The sequence below is a fragment of the Elaeis guineensis genome, chromosome 5, assembly GCF_000442705.2.
Source record: "Elaeis guineensis isolate ETL-2024a chromosome 5, EG11, whole genome shotgun sequence".
NCBI classification, from domain to species: domain Eukaryota; kingdom Viridiplantae; phylum Streptophyta; class Magnoliopsida; order Arecales; family Arecaceae; genus Elaeis; species Elaeis guineensis.
This window is the reverse complement of record NC_025997.2, coordinates 10,181,437-10,206,598: the sequence shown is the minus strand read 5'-3', so window position 1 is coordinate 10,206,598 and position 25,162 is coordinate 10,181,437. Positions and strand designations below refer to the sequence as shown.

General features: G+C 38.1%; 1 protein-coding gene and 1 pseudogene across 1 annotated transcript; one reads left to right on the top strand and one right to left on the bottom strand.

The window, feature by feature from the left end:
• Positions 1–521: 521 nt before the first annotated feature.
• On the top strand, positions 522–9,152 carry LOC105044861 (uncharacterized). The gene is made up of 6 exons (XM_010922904.4): positions 522–870; positions 2,744–2,920; positions 3,634–3,759; positions 4,372–4,551; positions 5,116–5,280; positions 8,173–9,152. The coding sequence occupies exons 1-6, from the start codon at positions 652–654 to the stop codon at positions 8,578–8,580; spliced, it is 1,275 nt and encodes a 424-aa protein (XP_010921206.1). The 5' UTR covers positions 522–651; the 3' UTR covers positions 8,581–9,152.
• Positions 9,153–10,327: 1,175 nt separating this feature from the next.
• LOC105044862 (uncharacterized) lies at positions 10,328–24,977 on the bottom strand (annotated as a pseudogene).
• Positions 24,978–25,162: the final 185 nt, after the last annotated feature.

Genomic DNA, 25,162 nt, shown 5'->3' with positions numbered 1-25,162 from the left:
ATTTCAATTTTAAAAACAGTGTTGGTCGATGCAGAGTAAATTAGGATGGCAACCCTTAATCATTCAACCCATTTAATTTGTGTTGATAGATTTTTGATATATCTTATATTAGATCCGATCTATATTGTATCCGATCGAATCTAAATTATCTAATTGCCATCCTTAAGACTAGACATGATCATGTTGGATCAATTTGAGCAAGGACTAAAGCAAGTTATTTTGATACATGGCGGTTCAATCATGGAAACAGGGGTTACTTTCAAACCTGACAAAGTGTTCAACCTGAAACTGACTCAAATTGAGACTATGATGGTGAAGAGTGATCTTTGAATATATATCTTAAGGAAAAAAAATCAACACACGCCAATCTAAACAGCTAATTAGAGTATGTGAGTGTATCACCAGTTGCAAAGTCAAACCGAGAAAAACCAAACAACTCGTGAGATCGACGGTGGATATCGAGAGATGGGTAAGAATAAAAGCACGAGGGAGTGACGGAGACTGAACTCCAACGGGTTCGATAGCTCCCTCGCCCACCCAGCATTCATACAAGGGATCTGGCGTTCGGACCCGAGGCGCGAGTTGCGGGCGGTCTCCCTCTCTCACTCTCTCCCTCTCTTTTTCTCTCTCGCCGGCGGCGGCGTGGAGGGAATGGCGTACCGGCGGAAGCAGGGGTTGTCCTCTAAAGCTTCTTCCACCATCGAGGACTTCCGATCCGCCACCGATCCACCGTCGCTCGCCGCCCAGGCGATCCGGGCCTCCGCCGCGCACCGCGACTCTTCCCTCTCCTCCGCCTATGGCGAGTCCGCTGTCGCCTCCTCCGTCGCCCACCAGTTTTCCAATCGCGAGAGGTCCTCCCCCTCGCCGAGGGTGAGTTCTTCCTCCCCTTACTTTTTCTTCCAACTTTACAACATATTTTTTGTTTGAGAGACCTGAGTTCTTGCAGATCGCTGCGTATTTGTTGAATTGCTGAGAGTTGTAGCAGGGGTTCTGATGGCAATTTGGGTCATTTTATTTTATTTTATTTTTGCTAGATTAAGTGATCTGGATGTGTTGGGTTGCTTTTGGGCAGAAGCTCGCTAGATGACCGAGTTCAACAGAAGCAATTGTACATATAAATCTTGTGGAAAAAAGAAAATTCTCAGGGTTTCTCTGGCTCAGAATTAGATCGATTAAATATTTGCTTTTGATTTGGACCAGTACTGAGTTATAGTAAAATGTAATTGGAAAAAATGAAGCATCTGAGAAATGGTGCAATGGAATCACTGGAGTTCCTCAATGCATTACATGCTTGTCCAGTCAGTGGCTTTATAGGAAGGATCTAGTCCTGATGAAACAATCAGCAAATTCCATATGAGGAAATTTATGTTTGTGGAAGGTTTTTGGAGGTTTGTGTGGAGAAATTGAGGATTTGATATGGATCTTTCAGAAAAATTGGTGATTGCAATAATATGAGTAGAATGAATGGCGTAGTTTGTGTGGAATCTCTGAAGAACTAAACGGGGTTTTGGGCGACTAATTCAAGATTTCAACTGTCTACAGGTTGAAATGCAGAACAGAGGTTCAAACAAGTGATGGAGCTAACTGTTAATTAGTTTTTCTGCCGACGTTGGGTGTTCTAATATATCTTTTGTGGTTTCCACACTCTATTGGTTACTAGGATAAGCTCTGGTCATGTAGTGTCCTAATCCTAGTGTGATTTTATGGTTAAGGAGTTAGAGGCCCATGAGTTATCCGAGCGTTTCTGAGTATCCATATGTTTTCAAGAGTGGACTTAAGAGATCTGGCCTTCTTCCCTTATGGATTATTTTTGCTTGACGTTTAACTCGTTTTGAAGAATTTTTTAGTCTCAGGACTTTGGATGTTGTTCAAACGTTATGGGCCTCAGACAGCTCTTTTGAGGCTGTTATTTTGTTTGGTAACGTGGTAATTGACTAAAGCTATCAGTCTTAAACTCTGACTTGTCTTTTTTTTTTCTAGTTTTTCTTTCGAGACAGCAAATCTTATCTTCTATTGTTTGGACTAAGATGGAAACCTTTATGTGATCTGTTTGAGATGAGGCTGGTTATACTGGAAACAGCAACACTGTGATTAATTGCTGTTTTACTGTAACTCTACTAAAAATGATTTTAATTGGTTGATGTGGACCTTATATGGTAACAGTTTGGGCTTTTTGGAATGTAAAGTGTAAGGTTTGTTGATGCGATTTCTCAATGACCACAGGCATGGGCAATACTTTGACATAAAAGTTTCTTTCAAAATATGGGCTTTGATTGACGTGATAATAGAATGGCTGTTTGAAAGAAGAAAACAAATGATAACTGAAAGCATGGAGGCTGCATCTAATGTTCCGTTATGCAAGTTAAAAATTAAATGTGAGTCCACTTATGAAGTGTTCGAGGAACCCTTTCTCTGTTCCATAATACTCTGACATCTGTGAATATCAATTTAGCATCATTAACTTGCCACACATTTACATGATCTTAAACTCTACAGAGATTAAGATAGGTTGATCTTAGTACCACCTGGTTTCCAGGTTTCGTTGCAGGCACTTCACTTGTCCAGTTTTTCCTCAGCCAGCCATTTGACACAAATATTTTTTGGGGGTTTCTTGGTAGGGGTTCCTTGCAGGCTGTTAGTTTTTTATAACAGTAACTTGATTTGCTGCTTAGTATTTTTTTAATCTGCATAATCTGTGACCATTTATTTAATTGTATAATAAGTTATGCTGCTTTTGATGCAGGATTCTACTGCCTATGAATATACATCAATGAAAAATTTGAATGAGTCCAAATATGGATTCTGGGGAGGTTTAGCCAGAAAAGCTAAAGCAATTCTTGAGGATGATGATACAACAAAGCAATTTGAAGCCCCTGGAAGAAACCAACAGCAAGCAGTCAACATATCGGCTGGCAGTCAGGTAGCGTCAAATTTTTGCATCTTATGCTTACTGGTTAACTCTTACTTATGAAATGCATATTTCTTTTATTGGTGTTTGTTGTTGGATGGTATCTGAAACATTCTTCTAAAGGATTGGATCATTGGATCATTCTTTTCTTCTTTTCCTTTCATGTTAGGACAACATTTTCTGGAATATCTGAATCCTGGAAACTGATTTATCCTGTGTGTGTTTTATAGAGGATGAGACAAAAATGGTGAGACCAAAAGGTGAGAATGAAGTGTTGTAATTAAGCATATGCAAGAAAGGGATGTAAATCTTTCAATTTGGCAAAAACCTTCTCCTTGTTAACATATTTCTAATATATCCTAGCAGGTGAATTGATTGTTTAAGAAGGGTTTAACAGTATAATTCTGAGCTTCTACTAGAGGATGTGCTTTGGATCTCTTGTCTTTATGCTACAGTGCAGGGGGGTTTTCCATCTTTTATGCCATGGAAGCTTCAAATGTTGCCTTGAAACTGGGTTGGACCTTTCCTCTTCTGGGAATTTTTACCAAACTTTCTGGTGAATGCCTAATTGTGAAAGGACTGAAATTTCTTATGCATGTTTTCTGATAACATGGTTGTCCAATATATTCCTTTTTTTGCTTTGATACTCTACCTTGTGCAGTTGTTATGGTTTAATACAAATTTAAATCTTTGCTTTTCCAACTGATTCTATTTTCTTAATGCAGTTTTATCAGTCAAATCGGTCACCTCATGGCTACCAGAAGACAGAAACACCTCCCTTTCAGAAAAGTTCAGATACAATAGCTTCTTCCATTAACTACATTGGTGGCACAATTAAAAATGCTTTCGAAGTAATTTCTTTCTGGGACTCTTTTGCTGCTGTTGTATTTCTTTTGACATACTTCTCATTTTTATAATATGTAATATAATCATGAAATCTTTCTTAGGTCCTTCATAATTGTTGAATGCTTTGATGATCCATGCTTCATTTGATAATGTGGTCAACTTGGATGCATGGGTCATACATCAAGTATTCTTCAAATTCAGAGACTGCTTAAATGGGTCATATATTATCCATATATGTGTGTAGTGTTCTGGTGCCAAAACTTGTTCTTATATCATGTTATCTGGTAAAACTAATGGTGAAAATAAAAGTTTTTTCATATGATATGAAGTTTTTCATTACTGATCAGCACCAGAAAAGTGGCAGTTCATTAAGATCAGCAGCATTACCTGATCATAATAATCACATTTCTATCATTAACTCAAGCATTAGATTAGCGAAAGAAATAGAGCTCTGCTGTGAGTGAGAAAATTACCTCCTTAACTACTATGTCGATGAAGACATGCTCTTCAATTTAACATTTCAACTTGACTAGAAAGTAGTATACATGCTACGTATTGGAATCTTATAGGCTTCTGATATTTAGTTTGATAATCATGTGGTTCTTTATTTTTTCCAGGAGGGTCTGACAATTGTAGAGAATAAGACTGCTGATATCATCCATGAAACACGAAAGCTGCATGTTAGGAGAAAAGGAAGTGGTCACAATGCACAGAATCAGGCTGCAGAGAAATTGGCTCAGCACACATTTCCTCGGATACAAACTGATTATGAAACACAACTGAAGGCATCTCGCGACGTAAGGTGGCAACTGTATATCACTGGATTGAAATTACTGTTCCACATATGCTCATGAGCTGTATTGAGTTAAACTGATTCCTTAAACCACATTAATTTTCTAACACGGTTGACTTTGCTTGATTTTGGATTCCCTGATTTCAAGAACATTCATCTTGTGTTGCTAATGGCCATGGCCCGTGAGGTAGTAGAATCTTCAAAAATGAAAAGCATTCATATTGTATATTTACACAAAGGTGAACCTGATGCTCAGATGCTCTAGTTTGTAGTTGATCTTCTAATTCTTGAGGTCATCTTCTGGTAGTGTGAAACTTCCCAATTCCTAGAATCATGTAGTTTGCTGATACTCAGAACCATGCAAAGATAACCAGATTAGCTCTGAGTTGTCCATCAGAGACTCAGTGGATTTTTATATAACAGTATGCTTAAACGCAAAACATGTATTTTAAAATGAGAGGATTTTCTTTTAGTACAGTACGATGTCTATAGTTAGCTATGTTATATACTTTTATTGTTCCACTGTTTTGATGGACCGAATGAATGGCCTTGTATCCTGTTTTTGCAGGTTGCTAATGCAATGGCTGCAAAGGCCAAGCTTCTTCTGCGTGAACTGAAGACCATCAAAGCAGACCTGGCTTTTGCAAAGGAACGGTGTGCTCAGCTGGAAGAAGAAAACAAGATGCTGAGGGAGAGTCTCGAGAAGGGATCTAATCCTGAAGATGATGATCTGGTATGTATTTTGTTTCTACAAATGAAAAGTTTAATTAAATTTTTAACTAATTTTTTTTCACCCTTTTGACCTCCATCAGGGTTTTTTTTATGAGCTCCTACTTGTAAACATACATTAACTGTTGATATCCTAGAGGTATCCTCTGATTCATGTTATTCTGCAGATTATGTATTGCTGTTTGATTAGCTTGTGAAGAAACGAGTACAAAACTACTATTTATGGAAGTTCTAGAGAACAAAAGGTTTAGCCCAGACTAATATATGTGGGTACACAGAGTGAACTGATGGGTCCTTTGTAGAACCAAGATGCAACGCGAAGCAAGTGAAAATTTTGGGAAGGGAAGAATTGTAAACTGGAAATATGGAACCGATGTTCTGAAAGTAAAGGTTTAAAATCAGTTGAAAACATGAAACTTAGGTAGGAATTCTTGTGGTGTATAACTGTTTTGGTGTATAGAACAAGGAAAGAGAGGTAGAATTATGATGTTAGCGATGGTCAAACACCATTTGTACTTGAGTAATTATATAAAACAGTTATAATAACATTTTTTGTTATATGGATTAGTATGATGAATAGTGAACTGGACCAATGGCATAAGAAGAACTGAAGGATCACCAATCTGGATATGGCAAAATTAGGAGTGCTGGAGTTACATACGAGTACATTAAAGGAATGAGCGCAATATTGATAGAATGATGTAAGAGTTGAGATGGTTTGGATATATGTAATATAGGCTAGTGGTGTCTTTGGTTAGGAAGTTATTGATTGAATGGTCGGGGGGTGCAGAACAGTTGAGATGTATGCAGAGAAGGTCAGAAGTTTTACATATTTGATCTGGCTTGGTAAGGCTGTTTGCATTGTTCGCCGTACCAACCCATATTATTTGGGATTTGGTGTATCACACCATATTGTAGGGTATCAGCAAAGTGCAAGGGCTGAACAACCACCTTGTACCGAGCAAACTGATCAATTCTGCTTGGTTTCATGTTATAGTAACCTATACCTCCTGGTTTCGAGGCTATTTCATGGCTGGGCATGAGTAAAAGGCAAGGTTTTGCATCCGAATGGGATGGAGGGCATCCAGGCCATCTCGTCCCATTTATGTGAGAAAATAGGACAGGAACAAGTTCGGGACTCCGAAACCTATCCACACATAGGGAGAGAAGAAGAAAGAGAAGAGAAAGAAAGATGAAGAAAAGGAAAAAAACTGAAAGGAAAGAAGATGAAAAATGAAAAGGAGAAAGGGAGGAGAAGGAGAAAGGAAGGTAGAGGAAAAGAAAGAAAAAAAAAGAAAGAAAAGAGAAAGGGAGGAAAGATGGAGGATATCTAGTGGGATGCATAACCGGAACTATTGTTAGGACGAGATGAAACAACTATGCATCACATTTCATGGAGAAATTGGAACACTTTCGTTCCATGAGATTTAAAACCTTTGTAAAAGGCTCTCCCACCCTTGTGTTGGTAGGGAGTTGTCCCAGTTTCTCTAAGGAATGGGATGCCCCCCTATCCCATCCCATCCCATCCTATTCTGACTACGGTCTTGAGCATGCATTCCGGCAAATATCCTTGTCTCTCTCCTCTTCTTTTTTTCTTTTTATTTTTTATTTTTTCCTTTCTTTTTCTTCTACCTTTCTTTCTTTTCTTTTCTTTTCTTATCCCTTCCTTTCTTTCTTTTTTTCTTTTTCTTCTTCTTTCTCTTTCCTTTCTTTTTCTTCTCCCTTTCTTTCTTTTTTCATTGTTCTTCTTCTTTCATTTCATTTTTTTCATTTCTTTTTTTTTTTAAGTTTTCCTTAATTTCTTTTCTCTTTCTTTTTCTGTACCTACATGAATAGGTTTCGGAGTTCTAACCCCATTATGGTTCTGGTTTCTCACAGGAACAGGACAGGATGGTTGGGACACTCTCCGTCCTGCCAAGATATAAAATCTTAATTGTTACTGTATCCAATGTTGGTACCACGGGCCTTGAATTTTGTTTATTTTATGGTTGTGTTAATTTAATTTATTACTTAATATTTTTGATTTGTTAGTATAGTTATGTTGATTGTATGAATAACAGTATGAGTTTATTGTACTTGAACTTTGACCCGACATTAATATATTGATGTGATATAAAGACAAAGTAAATGTTTCATACACTTTATTTGATTGGATTTAATGAGAAAAAAAGTTAAGTATATGCAGTGTCACAAGCACATGGTACATCTCTTTGGGCTGGCACGGCAATAATAAGGTAATGTGCCATGCATCAATACAGATCAATACAAGAGCATACAATCAGTACTTTACCTCTAGGGTACATCTATTATGGACTGGTATGCACTGGTTGTTAAACCCTTGGATATCAACATTGACTGGGGAGACCACAAAGAAATGGTTTTCATGATAGCCCACAAGACTCTGAATCACCGGGTTTTTGGTATTTATGCTAGTTCCCACATGCATGCTGAAAAATATATTGATGTGCCGTGCAATTGCTTGGTTTTGTATACATTGCCTTGCATTTCTTTGTATTGATGTGCTATCTTCTTGGCCATGTCTCCTGATTTGTGATTACATGTCGGTATATTGTTTTCTGTACTCTATACCACCCTTAGATGGGGACATGGAGCTATCAACAATTTAGTTCTGATGCTTGGCGGTCAACAGATACAAATAACTCATGGGTTCCTCAGTTCCTGCATTTCCTTTCTACATCCGGTATCTCACCATCAGTATGATGCATGTGTGCTATGGAACATACCATGTATTTAAGTTACAAAATTATGATCCTCAAGATCTTTAGAATCATGGCTGATTCATCATGCATCATGTAGTAAAAATTCTGATGTGATCCCATTATTCCATTAATTCTTTTTTTGTTCTGTTTATCTGTCTCCTGTCTGTGTTATGTAGATACGCCTTCAGCTAGAGACATTGTTAGCTGAAAAGGCAAGGCTGGCACATGAGAACTCCGCATATGCAAGGGAAAATAGATTCCTGAGGGAGATTGTGGAGTACCACCAACTCACCATGCAGGATGTTGTTTATGTGGATGAGGGCATTGAAGCGGTCACGGAGGTGTACTCCATCCAAATCCCACCTGCATCACCAGCTCCTGCAGTATCTCAAGCATCTTCCCCTCTCAACCCAACCACCCCGACTCCCAACCGTATTCCCAGAAGTACTGCCACTACTCAGCCACGTCCTGCAGTCTCCCCCTCTATTCTTGTACCAGAATCTTGCCCAATTATCCCTACACCTCCCACACGCCCTTCACAAGTGGTACCTCCTAACACAAGGGCTAGCCCACCACCCATATAGTTTCAGCATCTGAGATTCTAGGCAGCAACAACTTGCTTCAGGACCTACCGCCTAAAATCAGGGCTAGTCAATTTTTGCTCTTGCTCTTCGGTTTGTGCTGGTTTGGTGACGTGTAAAATTGCATTCTTTCATGTTTGTCTTTGTATTTGTCAGACAGTTTATTTGTTCTGTTTTAAATCCTATAGGACAGAGCTGTTCCGATTTTTTCATAGAATTGGACGTGCTGCCATCTCGATACTTGGGACAGGAGATGTCCTAAGATGTCCCGATTTGGATGTTGGGATGCTGACGGAATGGTCTTGTCCCGACACATGAAATAGCATCATATCCCGTTGTCCTGTAGGATGTCCCACCGAGATCTGAATCTTTGATTCTCATTGTTATTTATCAGTAACTATAGATAAATCAATGCTTGGTATGCTGAGCTTGTTTAACATTTGCTTGTAATCAGTTCAATGGTGATGGGCAGCCTTATGCAACAGCAGATTGTACTAGTTCTGAACGTTTGCTCAGTGTCATGTATGAGTGGAAAATGAATGGCAAGTGTCACATGCATATCGTGATTAGTCCAATAGATGTTATTTTCCAATGTATGTTTACTGGGATGAACTTATTCTGGAATTTCTGTGGATCTTATTTCTGGTTGTAGCATTGCAAATATTGCCTTTTTATGCAGGTGTCGGACAAATTTTAAGCTATTATATTGTTGCAAATATTACCTTTGTATGCAGGTGTTTGACAAATGTTTAAGTTATTATGACCTATGAAAGATATTGATTAAAATATTTTCAACTCTGGGTGATAAAGGTGGAGGTAATATCGGTGGCATCTGGGGTTGTCTTTTGCGGTCGAAAAGGCCCATATGGCTTGGTGGAGAGTGGCATGCGATCCATTTTCCAGCCTGGCCAAGCTGAAGCGTAATAAATATGATTGTATTGTTGTTCTAAAGCAAAGATTTGAAACTGCCCTTCGGGGGTTTCGTTATAATTTGCAAGTCATCAAATCAAGGTCCAACCATCCGCATATTTGCTGCTGAAATTGCCCAGTTCAGCCGTCAGATAGTGGCGACTTTTCATTAATTGATTTAATTATTTTCTCAGAAACGACCCATTATTTAAATACTTGGACTTTTGACCCTGCCTCTGATATAATATGTGCGTTCAGCACCTAACAAAATATATGCGAGTCTGGGCGGAGGAATTTGTTTTGACCGTTCAGAATCCATCAACGCGAATTCGTGCTGAACCCTCGCATCTTCAGGTAACTCCTTTTCCCTTTAGTGTTTGTAACCCATACAACGGGAGAGATTAAAAATCAGTTTTGACAGTTCAGTTAAACCTGCTACCATTGGAACCAGATTTGTGAGAGAGTCGGGAGAATCTCGTTGGTTGGCAGCATTCCTCTTCATAATCGTACCAGCATTACCTTCCAGCTTGAACTCAATGCTTTCTCTGGCTTAAGAAGAAGCTCAATCAGCTGGATTGCTAGAGGCATTGACTCCTTGGGTTAACAGCAATCTACTTACCTACTCCTTTTATCGCAAACGCTCCTCGCAGCCTCCAACCACTGCCTGTATTTGGGCTCCGACGCAACATCTCCCACCACCACGCTTAGCCATGACTGGAGCCCATCTGTTTGAACCACACAGATTAGAACACTGAAGTCCGCAAAAAAGAAAAATGAGACGAGCTATGTTTGCGAATGTACATGGCTACCATCAAGCACCACCAGATCTGTACAAATTGACTTTTACGCATATATTGAAAAGATGCTCATATATTAATAACTTTTCACAATGTAATATAAATTATATACTTATATATAATATCGTACTTCTCCATCTGTTCTGTTGAAATTTCCCAACAAGGGCATATATAGATTGGTTGAGGAAATATGGACAAAAAAGCTGTCTCAACAAATTTTGTAGCAATTCCAGTCATGACCTCCAGCAAGAACATGGGTGTGGATCTGGCTACATCAGAGCATGGGCCTAATGGCAACGCAGGGAAATGAGGTCATCCTACTCATTTCAGACCAGAGTTGGCGTAGAGGTAATCAGTTTAGTTTGCTGCCAGGGTATTCTAGAATAACTGGAAAAACAGGCTCGTGGAACCATCACCAAACGAGCGAAGATCTGCTGGTTTCACCAATGCCCTGCACAATGGGCATGTGCGTTCTCTCTCAAACCTGCAAGAAGCATAAATAATTAAAGAGAAGTGCCAATACAATGTTTTCACAAGATTGCATGAAAGAAACAGTGAAATCCTGAACTTTGTACCAAATTGTGACTAAATTAAACTTCCTGAAAGTAAATCAAAATTTCTAGCATTATTGCCTACGTATGTGTACATGAGATGGGCTTTGCTCCTCTCAAGAGGAAAGGGTATCTGCTCCTCCAGTCCAAAATCAACTATGGGGCATCCAAGTTAAAGATCCACATCATTGATGAGCTTAATATAGCAAACCTGGTTAGCTTCTTAACATAATGAAATTACCACAGCTTCTCAGCCATGCCTAAACAAAAATGACAATGCAGTTGATCATACTAGCAATTAAGAACAGGCTGCTTGCTGCACAGTTTTTCTTGTTATGCTGCCAAATTGTAGGCATAAACACACAAGGCACGTGATGCCACATTTTGTCATAGATTCACAGGATGTCCTGCAATGGAGTTGAATATGAATTTCGGTACAGTAACCGTTCATATAGACCACTCAGTTCAATGAAAATCAGGTGAAGTTTATTTGGAATATGTGGTAGCACTGGAAATAAAATGCATAAAGGAAAGCAAAGGCCTGAGTGTAGGGGGTGGGGTGCGCGCGAGTGTGTGTGACAGAGAGAGAGAGAGAGAGATGGACAAAGCAGAAAAGAAATGGTAGAGCTTAGACATGCTACCATTCAGAAACACAATCTTCACAGAATATGTGTTTACAGCGAAGCAAAATGGGAGCGTGCATCTTCTCCTGGCAGATAGCACACAGATCACCAGCTGCAACAACCTGCATTGATTCCATCACATGTTAATGCATATCATTGGTTCTGAAATTCAAGTCCAAAAAATGCCCCCCAACACCACAAAAAACATCAAAGACGACAACAGCATTGACAACAACAATAGTAATTAATCCTCCTCAACAGCAAGAACAGGTAAGCTGCAGCACTGGATTTTGCCAGCCTTGGTACAGAGAGGCTATAACTCCTTAATCAGTTGATAAAATTTAATGATAAATCCGAATTTCAGATTTCGATTCATTTCATAGTTTTTTACATATTTTTTTATGATTGGCTCAATGATTATGATTATTCTCAAGTTCCAGACTCATTGACGACGATGATGATGATGCAAACATGATCTCAAGAATGAAAATTCCCCTTTTCCAAACTCTCAATTGGCAAATTCTCAATCAAAAAACAGAACTAATCTGTATCATTTACAATGTTTTCCGGCCATCTTTGCAGCAAGAGTTCAATGGTCATCTATTTCTTCATTTGGATGCTTTTCATGATATTCAAGAGTAATGAACTTGAATGCTTTTCATGATACTCAAGAGCAAAGTTATGAACATGACAGGTATGTTGGGGCAGGATAAGAAACTTCTTCAATCTTAATCTGTCTACCTGACAGATAAACTAAACAAGCACTGGCTACCTAGTATGACAGATTAGAATGTTCATTGAAGCATATGGACAGCAAGCTAGGTACCATGCCAGTTCTTCGAATGCAGTTGTGTCAGAGAGCACCGGGTACCGGCACAACATGGCATGACATAGCATGGTATGTACAATTCCAGCCTAGTTCAGCAACGCACTAGCACAAAATACCTCGATCCATGCATAAAATACTTTAGATAAAAGAATGGCAGACATTTGCAGTCCACTTATTACTGCATATGGAGTTAATGAGGCCTATCCACTTGATTTGAGAAGAGGTTGCTCTTCATGGGTGGCCAATAACCATTGTACCCCAAACTTACATGGGAAAGTGAGTTGCTCAAACATGGGCTAAGGGCCTAGCATGTTCGCCTTTGAAGGCACCGCACCTAACTTTTAAAAGACAGTAAAAATTCCTTAACATCCCTTAATGCATGGCAGAGGTTTTCAATAGAAATCCTGGAACACGTTAAACACTTTGATTTATTAATCTAAAACCCATAATATTTCTAGGAGATTTCAAAAAGAGAGAGAGAGAGAGAGAGAGAGAGAGAGAAGCAACAATACAGTAACCAAAAATGAGAGTCGGAAATGCCAATAAGAGAACAAATGATTTAAGAGCATGTTTGCAACCATTGGATTTGCATGGGTAAGAAAACTCCAATGCTAAGTAGAATGGAAAAAGGGTGAGTATATTAGGCCATTAGCAATTGGCCCCCTCTCTATATGATGGCCCAAAATTGTGGGTAGTTTGTGTTGCTCCACATTTATGCTCTATGTACAAGCTCTCTTTTCAGATCTACAGTGGGACATACTTACAAACTCTGAAGGGGGAAATCACCATTTGAGTTACAAAGATAACTGAGGCTGGTCGATTTTTAAAGTCAACATTTGATGATACTTCAAAGTATTGCATCGTTGGCTACACAGAAAGAACACAAGCACACTCGTTGAGAATAGCAAGATCCTGCTGGGGTAGATGTGGTAAGACAAAAGAGAAAGGTGAAAAGGAGCGCACCTAAATATGCTTTCAGTTGCATTGACAAGAGGACAAAACGATGGTATAATTTCAGGTAAGCTTTTCATTTGCGACAACAAGAAGAGGAAGCTTGATGAGTGAAAGAGGCTCATACTTAAGATAAACTGGTCCTAGTAGTATGAGATATAAGACAACGAAAACATGACTGAAAGCTAAGGAAATGGATCAGCATATCCTTGAGTTAATTCAATGTTACTCTTAGGATATGTTTGATTGCTTGGGAAAGGTTTTGGGAAACTGAAGTTCTTCAAGAAGTTGAATTTTCCAACTGTTTAGATGATGGGACAACTAAAAGAGTATAGAAATGGGTTTTCTAAATTTGACTACATCCTACCTTGGAAAACATTTTCATCTTCCAGAGTTTTTGGAACAACCAAACATACCCTTAAGACATCTTTGGTTGCAGAATAGGTTAACATTGCATAAATGGGCTAACAGTCCTTGTTCACTTTGCTCCGGAATAAATAATTCACCCTCTAGGGTTGGAATAGTTTCCCTTGAGCCACACAAATTTTAAACATCCACTTTGCTCCCATAAATTAGTTACTTGTTTAGCATTTGGTAGACCAGAGTGAAGGAAATGGATTGGAGGGGTCATTTTCCATTTAACCATCCTTTCACCCTCAACGAATGGAATGATTCTAAAAGCCAGCCCAAGCCATCACATATAGATCATACAGGCTTTTTAGTTGCTGTTAAGGTCGAGGACATGCAAAGTCAACAGCTTACCTGTTCTGTTGTTGCATAAGACCCATAATGCACTTCTTTGCGCGACAATGCCTTCAGTGCCACAAAGAATGACTGAACCTGCAAATCACAGGCTAAATGAATGTAAAAAGAAATTCCCTCCTCATTTCTTTACTAGCGACGAAGGTGAAACCATGGTGTCATCCTGGAAAGTTGATTCAAAAGTTTGGAGTAGAAAAAGATCCTTACATTTCAACAAAACAAATAAAAACCAGAAAAGGAAATATACCTTCTCAACAACTGAAGTCAGCTTGAACGTAAGATAGAGCCCTGTGGTAAGAGATGAAAAGAGGCTACCATATTCTTTGTTTAGGAAGAATCGGTACCAAACAGGAGTTGGCAACAAAGCACGGTACAAAAGTAAAAGATACTCCACAAGTGTTAGCATCTGACCCTGAAAAAAATTTGAAGAAACCCAATAAATTTGCTTACTATCAACTGTCAAAAATTTGCAAAATGAATCCGATTATGTTCAAAACAAGTTTTCAGTAAAACAATAACCCCAAACAATTTTTTTATAAAAAAAGGCAGAAAATCACAATTTACAGGGTTTCCTATGCCATGATCATTGACAAGCCTCTATCTAGATATCAAACAGATAGAAAACAGTGTAAGTTTAGACCATGTCATTGAGAAAAGAAAATTTCCAATTAGATAAAAAAGGACTCAGAATATTGGGAACAATGAGAATATAGCAAGCTGAACCCCATCATTCATGTATCATAATAAACATGAAGCCCATTAATCCTTTCATAGGAAGTATACTAGTGGTCTGCATTTTTCCTTACTGGGACAATTTTATTCAAATAAAAAAAAAGTCAATTGCATAACGGTTGATAGAGACATTTATTATTATCTTGTTCATCTAAACTGGTCATGATAATTTATTAAAGATTTTGAAAAAACGCATCTTGACATGCCTATTTCATTTTTCTAACTTTCTTAGATGCAAATAACTTGCCAATCCATCAATAATTGATTGTTGAGCAAGCAATACCATATAGAGTCCCTTTTTTGTGGACTATGCTCAAAAATTATTACGTAAAAAACACAGATTCAAGCAATCTTTTCCTTTGTTTTGATGTTTTAGAGAGTAAAGATAATCATATATCAGGTGGGAGTGTCTAGCATGCTACCTTTTATAGTATGCCTTGTCTGAAGTTGGTAAATGATAAAAGGCCACACTTTCCAATATGATTGAGATTTGCCAAAAGGGAAAACTTCTATCAATTCCCACCCAAACAAAATGACTTTTTCTCAATATTCTTGCATATGCCTATCACGATCATTTTCATTGATGCATAATCAAGTACTTTTGCAAGTAAACAGCATCTATTATCTGAACATCAAAAAATTGCAAACTATATTCTTAGAACCAGGTTTTGTAGGCAGCCTTATTAGACAATATATATGAAGCATCCATGGAATAGATGCTCTGTATTATGGATTTCACCCACTCCAAATATCTAAATAAATGTGCTGTATATTTGCAGAAAATAAATCCTCAATACATTTCTTGAAGCTGTTGAAAGGGAAAGAGTTAAATATTTAACATTTCACAAGCAATAACAACAAAGAATTTCTAAATAACATGTTTGATTGTGTTTCTTGTGCTCAAAAAGGAGAATAACAGCTACAACAAACTCCATGTGGATGAGAACAAGCTTCATAAAAAAATTTTTACATGAGGATGAGCAGTCCACACCAGAAACTGTAATACAAGGTCGGCAGAAGTGTGCAATTATTACCTCACGAAAAAGGCATGAGTTGGTTGCCCTTTCATTAAGATAAACTAATTACTGTTACTGGTGGCTGCAGATACTCAGCTTAATATTTTTGCCATCGTAAGAATGAGAGGTTGGCTCCATTAGTTATCACCTAATGAGCTTCCAATTCATCGATGTATACCATTATCACCTTTCAAGTCTGCCACCTAAACTAATATAGTCCAAGAGTCAATCACAAAGTCGCAGCCACCTCTACTCTATATATACCAAACATTACAACCCAATCCAAGTTATAGCAACTCTTGTTAAAACCCTTCCAAAACCTTTGGATATGAAACACCAATATCACTCAACAACCTCAATTCAAGTTACCATTCCATAACCAACACACTATCATATCTGGCCCCAAATGCTAAACCAGACTGAACTGACCAGCTGGACTGATCTTCTTAGCCCCTCCAAGATACCACATGATATAAACTTGCTGTAAAAATATTGACCAAGTGGTTGAAATATTACAGCCTCCTGCAATTCTAACCACATCTATTGCCCTCAAATTAAACGAACAATTCACAAAAGTCCATTATGGTGTCCATGCAAGCAAAGTATAACAGTTCTTATTTGCTCCATCTAACAACTACTCAAATTTGCCACTACTTAAATTTCAAGTACCACATCTAAATATCATAAGAAACTGCTTCAAACAATCCTGGAGACATTTAAAAGTATAACTAGAGACATAAGAACCACGAGATTACCTGCTTACGATAGTTACGGCCCCTACTGTTTTTGTAGTAGATCAGCAGCACACACTTAACAACCATAGCTGCCTGGCGCACCATAGTATCTGGGAAGTTGTAACAAATGATGAATCACATTGATGTAGCTAAACCACTGATAGGCAATTATGAAAAAGACAACTACTTTATCCTAAAGTAGTAATACTAAATTGTAAGACTGAAAAGCAAGCAATAAACTTTAGAAAGAAGTTTTGGTATAAAATGATATAATTCTTGCACGTTCGATTCAAATAATGTTTAAAATGAATAGGTAGAATATCTTTGTCAAAATATCTAAGAAACAAAAGGCCAGTTGTACACTTGCGCAGGATTCATGCAGTGTTTAAAAAATGTTTCAAAACGGGAATTACCTAATCCAGACTGGATCAGTGAAATCCTAGTTAAAATGGATGGAGCAGCATTCCATGGAATTGGATTCAGATCACGTATACCTCATTTATCTTGAAAGGATCAGTTGATCATTTCAATGGATAAATGATTTAACTTGGAAGCAACTAAAATCTGCAGAGAAAGATCTAAATCTAACCCATCTTTAACATCAGACTTATCCCTAAATCTAAACAATCAACCAGTTTACGTCCAATCTGCCTCTCTTAGCTCCAACAAATAAAGTTTTTCTGTTTTCACTTTTTCCATGTTATTTTCTTTCTTCTGGACTCCTAATGCAACTAAAATAGAAACATGTGGATTTGCCACCCCTTGCCTCTACAGGAGGCTTGTGGATATGTCCAAACAAGGATTGGAGGGCATCTCACTTTCTAAAAACCTTGTGAGTCTTTCACATGGACAATAACCAAAAAATAATTGCTGCCCTTGTATTTTACTTTTAACATGTATAACCATGAATGCATGTAAAAGTATTCATACTAAAAAACCAAATCAATAATGTGGAAAAAGAAATTCACCTGTATTACCATTTTTCACTTTTTTCTCAAATCTTTAATTTTTAAATTTTTATATTGTTAATTATTATCTATTACTTTCGTATTAACTTGCAAGTTAACTCATCTAAGTTACCAGTCTGTTGTCTGTATATGAATCTGTATACTTAATATATGTTAAACATTTAATACATGTAAACTCAGATGCATGCTATGGCACTATAGCAGCATGATTTGCAGATTGAATAATTAACAAAATTATCTATTCATTTCTAATTTAAATATCAATTTTATGCATAGCAGTCTACAATATTTGGGAATCCAGTTAACCACACAGAGAAGAAAAGGTCAATCATAGAAGCAGGGGGGAAGGCCCAAGTCCAACAACACGGCATTCATTCCTTTCAACAAGACCAGGAAAGCAAGATGCAAGTGCTGAGAATCAAGTTATCCAGAAGAATCTAATATGATGAGAAGCAATATGCAAGTTTGCATATATGTCACAGAGTATACAATATTAAATTATTTAAGTCATACAGAACTACTAACACCATGAATTTAAGTGATATTAAAGAAACCAACTGGAAGGAGACGTGCCAAGCTTGAAAATATTCATCTTTGATTGATGTAATGTTGAAAAATTTTATCATGCTTCAACAATATGAAATATGAAGTCTCACCACAGTGCCACAGTGTGTCTTCGGAGGTGTTCAGTTGTGGAATAAGTGGGGATATCTCTCTCCAAATGGGAAGTGTCCTTGCCAAACACTAAAAAGGCCATGGAAAGGGAGCTTATACATGGTAGGGGCATAAGTGGACCCAAACAGGATAAGTACATTCCATCAAAATGGAGTGGACTTATATCACCGAATAGTTCTTCAATTACCATTGTGCCCTTATTCACTTTACAAACACTCAAAAAAGTGAGAGGCCAGTTTGGTCTTTGTGATAAAATCCAGACTATCATGAAGTTCAATATGAATTAAATGCCCCTATTCCCTGCACTTATCCATCTAGCCAAACACCAAAAAAGTTTTATTCCATGGAATGGTTATGCCTCGAACAGTGCAAGGGATATCCCTTCCAAAATTTATCCCTCAACCAAACACCCCCATATTGTCCAAGGTCAACATGTCTAGACACCCAAATTCATGTATATATAGTATATTTTCTCCAAGCATGCGAAGTCATTATATCAACCCAAAGATAAGAGCTTCATATAAAGTGGCAGTAGCCTAGGGCAAAGGAGCCAGCTGAGCCCCTTTAAATTAGTTAAGGCTTTGATGACTCAGAGAGAATATTTAAGAAAGGAAGGGAAGACCCTCATCAACCACTCTTCTAAATGTTCTAAAAGATTTACCTTCTTACAGAATCAAGATGGGCTTTGCAAGATGCTGCACCTACAAATGTAAAGAAGCCATTTGCATACTGCACACACCTTGAATAACAACCTCCTTGATTCTTATAAAGCACTTTTCCGTTCCTCTAATTCAAATGCTACATCAAGTAACCAAAAGCCGCACCAACCAGACAATAAAATGCCATTGAAACCTTGCAAAAGATCCAAAAATGCTGTATAGCGACCCCAAGAAATGGTGGAAAGCCATTAGGGCATCCATTCCCAATAATATATAGTTACAAATTGATTCAGCATTCCTAACCCCCATGCAAAGCACAGGGAATGGGTCAACTTTGGAACAACTTAATTTTCGTTCAAGATGGTTCATCCCACTTGGATGGGTTTTGAATGTGGGATTGTCTTCCAAACTATGCCATATATTATTTTAGATAGAATTAAAAACTGGATAAGAACCATCTAGTTGTCGACTCAGTCATGCTTGGCCAGAAAGGTACTTTGCATTTAAATTAGTCCAGGTCATTTCTTTGAATTCAATCATGTTGGTCAAACTGCATCCAATTTAATATAGTTTGGCTCTAAAACATGCAAATGCATAAAACCAACACCTAGCACATTGTCCCATGAAATAATTCTCAAAACTTGAAAAAGAATAGAGACAGTTACTAGAATCAGGAGCGGTTGCCAAAACACAGTGCATGCTTTAGAAACACCTTTAGTAAGGGAGTGTCCAGGAAGCAAGCACATTTTCTAGATTCTGGGAAGAATTTAAAATAGGTGCATCATCTTAGGTAGAAGATTCCGACTCCTAAGGATTACACATTAATGGGACCGGAATGCAAAACTCTAAGTGCTGAGAAGAGCATATCAACACAGTGAAATGGCGTGTAAGTGAGCCTCCAGAAAGGGGAAAGAGAGAGGACACAACCAGGCACAAGATGTATATCACCAATGATGCAGACATGTGACACTTTTCCAGCTTATTCCTACCTAAAATAATCATCTTGAATGAACATACACTATGTCCAGTAGGAGATAGTATAAGGCAGATTTTTTAGGGAGACTATTCGATATTGCAGTAACATGGATCAGGATTTGCATATCTTACTTAATGTCATCATGAAGAAAAAATCAGCAAAGAAATAAAATAAACAAGAAGAAAATGGTAAAGGAAAAAAAAAAGTGACAAATAAAAGATTCCAGACATCCCTCTAAATGAGATGCCTCTAAAGGTATACTCCAATAAGTTTAAATGGGCAAGGCAATCTTTGTTTTAGTTATTGAAAGTAAATATATGATGAAATATATTTGCATCGTCCAAGAAATTTTCCATGATTATAAGACAGGAGAAATAGCGACTTTGGGATGAAGTAAAGGCAGGATTTTTTTTTTCGTGTTTTGCGGTACCAAGCTAAAGTATTTCTTTATTGCTGAAAAAACCATTATCAATGAAAACATCTGAAATGCAAACTCAATTTTTTCAAACAAATTTTATTCGTGAAATGTTTTCTGAAATCAAAACTATCAAAGCATATAAATAGTCATTTAAACAGCAAAGTACATACCGTTCAGCATAATGATGAAAATTGCATGCCAAAAAGTGGTATTTCCTTTGGAGGAAGCATGACCAGTGGGTACAGAATGTCATCATTCCTGTACCACCAATAGACTCCAAACACATGAATCATGAAAACTAATGTAATCCCAACAAGCACAGAGATTTTTCTCTCTCCCTGCAGAAAGCAACAAACAATAATAATATGACACCTCGTTACATAGGATCACTCATTTAGTATAATTTCATTAGTGCATTATCCAGAAACAAGAAGCAGACGGGTCCAAGCAAAGGAAAAAAAAAATGAGATATATCAATGTCACCAATAACAGGCATTACACCATCTGACAAAAACCTACACAACGGAGGCCCAATAATGCCATAGTGTTGAGTCTTTTCCAGTCATAACGCATTTAATTGATCCCTAAAAGCATCAGCCTCGAGTCATAATAAGGAAGTGAGAAGCATTGGAATACAATCCAAAGACTAAGGGGCATGACTTGGTGTTCTTATGGCAATGTCTGTAGACATTTGGTAAATAGTTGTGGCTGAAGTAGAAAACATCAGCAGTTAGATTTAAAGGTGTCAATTACTTTAGGCATTCTTCCAGGTATGATCCATGGAGAGGAGAGATGAGGATCCTAGAAGGCTTTAGAAATGGGTATAGTTGTGTTCCCTTCAAAAAGTCTCTCCAACCCTTTCCCAAGCTTAGAGATGCAATTATTCAGCATTGCTGAATACTGTTTCCTTGGGTTTACACTCCCAGACCCAGCTCAACCATAGCTACTGTTACCATAACTCCATTGACATCACTCTCAACCGACTGCTTATCTCTTTCGCCAGTTGAAACTAGTTCACAATAAGCTTGCTCAGAACAGGGAAAAAAAAAAACTGCAAGTATGGTACTAACTTACAGATTAAATCCCATGCTTCCTAAAATTTCCAGAACTGTTCTCTCATTTTAATACCTGATACAGTCCCTTGCCTTGATATACTTCAGAGAAACTTAGTTTAGCATAATAGAAATAAAATTTGAGGATCATAGACTATCTTGACCATATCAACATTTCCCAACCTTCCTTTACCAAGTTAGATGACATACGAACAGACACAGTAGTATATTTGTATTTTACATCTTCATAAACTACTTAAGCCTTGCCTATGGCATGAGGTTTAAATATCATCATCACCACCACCACCAAAGCCTTTTCCCGTTAAATATAGGATCAACTACAAAGCATGACTGAGAGTTGGAAAGGCTCCATAGATTGAACACATTATAAAATCAGTCATCAACTTATATGAACATCTGGAAATCGGTGCCACATTTTGGACCAATCAAAGCAACTTTAGGCAAAAGAATGACTTGTATACAAGAGGAAGACAACTTTTAATATATAAAGCTGCATTCATTTCAAAGGCACAATTAACCAAAGAGCCAAATGAATGGCAGCCCAAAGGGGTTTAAATACTGATTCAAAATACAAGAGCTGCTATAAAACCCAGGACCTCACCTAGTTAATTGCCTAAAGAACAATCTTCATGATATGAAAATATTCCAAAATAACAATGGGCAAGAACTTGTTGTCATGCTTATAGGGTGGCCATATGACATCAAGAGAAGAGCGAAAGTATAATACCAGAGGAACATTTGGCTACGCCTGTAATTTGTCATATCGCTGCAAAGAGAGGAGAGAGTAAAAGAGGAGGGAGATCTTATATTGCTTTGTTTTGGTTTTCTAGAAAAAGAAAATTAGGTTTTCTCCTAAAAAGGTGATAAATTTGATATAATATTGGACAGGACTAGAGAATCAACAGTTTCTAAGTTTGTCCTAAGTTTGCAAGTGGTAAGGCTTGTGATGGCACCGTTTTGTTAGTAGCAAAGGCAAAAGAGTTCCTTCCACAACAACATGGCATTGGGCAAGCACCTTTTTTTGGCAAGAATACTGGGCAAGACTCTTTGTATGTATATTGGCACTTCTTCCAGCGGATGAGTAAAATGTGTAAATTGCTAATTCCACAATAATTGAAGTGAAATGGAAGGTATGATAAGATTAAATATTAGAAGGGGTGTCAACGCCAAGTGCAGAAATCCAGTTATAAAATAGGTCTACCAAAATCAACATCTAGAGTAACTGGACTAGAGTATGGGAAAAATCGATGCTCCCATCTGATGACTGATATGATATACACAACCAGCTTATCTAATAAAAAAACAGAGCTTTCAGATCCTTGTCCAGAAAGTAAATATGAAGAAGCTCTTAACGATAATTAGGTTTCTAAATCTTTCTCATCAATATGCAGGAAAGTTTCAAAACACCACAAAAAGCATTACCAAAAAAATGAAAATGTCACATCTGCATCAGTGAGGTGTTAGACTTGAAAAGAATTTTTCAAAAACATTATTAAATATGATGACAAGCTGTTACATCACCCTGAAAGTAACTTTTAACTTTTTTTCAGTTTTTTTTTTTTTTGGTTGGGGGTGGGGGGGTGGCGGCAGAGCAGTAAGTATAAGCAGAAAACAAATCAGATATTCCTTATAGCATTTATAAGGTTGCAGAGGGGTGAAATTGGTACATATCTTTAAATGGAAAAGGAAATTTACCATAAAAGATAACAAACCTTTAGAGCAGTCTGTTTCCGTAATATATCATTAGACTTGAACATCACAGCAGCAATCCAAATGGTGACAAAGAAACCTGTAGGTCCACTGGTGAAGGTTATAAATTTAAAAATAGGAACAGAAAATAAAGTAAAATTACATGCATATCCCATCATACGATGATTTAGAAGTGAAAAGATACCAAAATGCATGCAATGTAACCATTAAAGTGCAAGTACAGCAGGATTAAGAAAGAGATAATTCCCCTTCATTGTTGCTCACAAACATCCTTGCATATGTAAGAAAGTGCATGTTTATGATAATAGCAACCAAGGAGTTTAAAAAAAAAAAGGCTCCAGCAAACTCAAAATCAAGTCATATTAAACATCCCATCTTAATTGTAAAACAGACTATTTGTTCAGAAAAATGTTGGATTGAGTCAACACACAAAAGAACAGTAAAACAGGTTTAACATTTCTAAGCTGTGTCAAAATCTTAGTGGTCTGAAACGTGAGCAGCTGCAGAAGAGAATTTGAGACCACAGAGTGGAGCAGCAGCAGATATGTGAGAAGATAAAGGAGAAAAGCTTTCAGTGACAAGTCACCCCTTATCTCATATCAAGCATCGCTAGTAACCAGCCATATAAATTTGACAGAGAACACAGTAGCTTTTAAGCAATTCCACCATGAACCCAAAATTACTCAATCCAGTAATCCTGGAGAATTTTCCCAGAAGTTCAAGAGCATATCATCATAGTTTGTCGAGATTATAAGCAGTACATGTATCGACAACTTTATAATGAGGATAATGCATGCTTAGGGACACATTCAAGGTTATATATTTAATGAACGAACTCCTAAGATTATACGAATTTATCATCACTAATCCATCAAAAATTACGATCTTAGTACAACATATCCCAGAGATCTTTTTGTGTAAATATAACTGAAAAGCTGTTTCAGAATTCAAAGCAAAGATTCAGAAACGTATACCTTGCAAATGCTGTCTGATGAACACCACCAACAGAAGCAACGAGAATGGCAAAATCTGCTCGATCCATTTTGCAATCTGCTGCATGTCGTACCTCTGGTATGAAGAATCCCTGTTGTTACCTCCTGTAACGTTCGCCTCACCTTCCGTACTCTGAGGACCAACCGCAGAGATTGATGATGGAAGAGAAGAGGACGATGAAGAAGTCACCTCTCCAACCCCACCATCAGTCCCTCCATCTCCTCCCTGCCTCTCAGACACAGTCGGAATCGTCTCAGAACCAACACCATTACCACCGGAATTCCCCTCTCTACCGGGACCAACAGCCAGCGCTTGCGGCTGGCCGGAACCCATCCTCAAAGTCTCCTGATCCCCGACGCCGATGATCCTTATCGACACCTCACCATCGCCGCCAGTGCCGGCGACGGCAGAATCATCAAGCCGCCCGGAGACATGGTCTCGCAAGGCACTGCCGGCCGCTCCACTGATCAAGCTCTCGTTCTCCTGGTGACTCGGTCTCGGCCGCAAAATCCCAGAATACTCCAAAAGCGCGGACAGCGGCGCCTGGATGAAGTTGGAGGCCGAGAAGTGAACCCCATACCGCCTCGAAGAACCTCCGCTGCCACCGCCGCTCTGGCTCCTGTAGGGATCGGAGCTCCCGCCGGATGATTCCATCATCGGAGCACAAATCCGACCAAGAAACCCCCAAAATCCTCCGCAAACGACGGCAATTGATCGGCAAGAAGAACTCGACGCGGAGCAAGATCGAAAAATGGGAGAAGGAATCGTCCGGAAACCCTAACCCTAGAGGGGAATCGTTTCTTTCGCCAAGTCGGAGTGAGAGATTATGAAGAAGAGGAGGCGGGGGAGGAGGAGTTGGAACGGAGGGGATAAATTTATTTCCAGGAACGAGTGGTTCTTGGGGTTAAGAAGGTAAGAGAGAGAGAGAAGAATCGCGATCTCCTGCTCTTGCTCTGTGCTTTTTGTCTCCGACATCTCTCCCTGAGGTTTTATGTTTTGTTTTGTCTCTCTATCCGGATTTTTTTAAAAAAAAATAATTTCGTTCTTTCTCTATAAAAGATGGGGTTTCCTTTTCTACCGCGTGGCCGACCATTTCTTTTTTCTTTCCTCCGTCAAGGTGAGAATTAGGATAATATAAAAATGTAGCGGTATGTATCTGAAAGCATTATATGTTTTTATTTTTTATTATAAAAAAATTATTATTTATCA

Coding starts and splice junctions, on each gene's coding strand:
- LOC105044861 (XM_010922904.4), top strand. CDS start 652: ATGGCGTACCGGCGGAAGCAGGGGTTGTCCTCTAAAGCTTCTTCCACC. Junction 2,921..3,633: donor ACATATCGGCTGGCAGTCAG/GTAGCGTCAAAT, acceptor TTCTTAATGCAG/TTTTATCAGTCAAATCGGTC. Junction 3,760..4,371: donor CAATTAAAAATGCTTTCGAA/GTAATTTCTTTC, acceptor TATTTTTTCCAG/GAGGGTCTGACAATTGTAGA.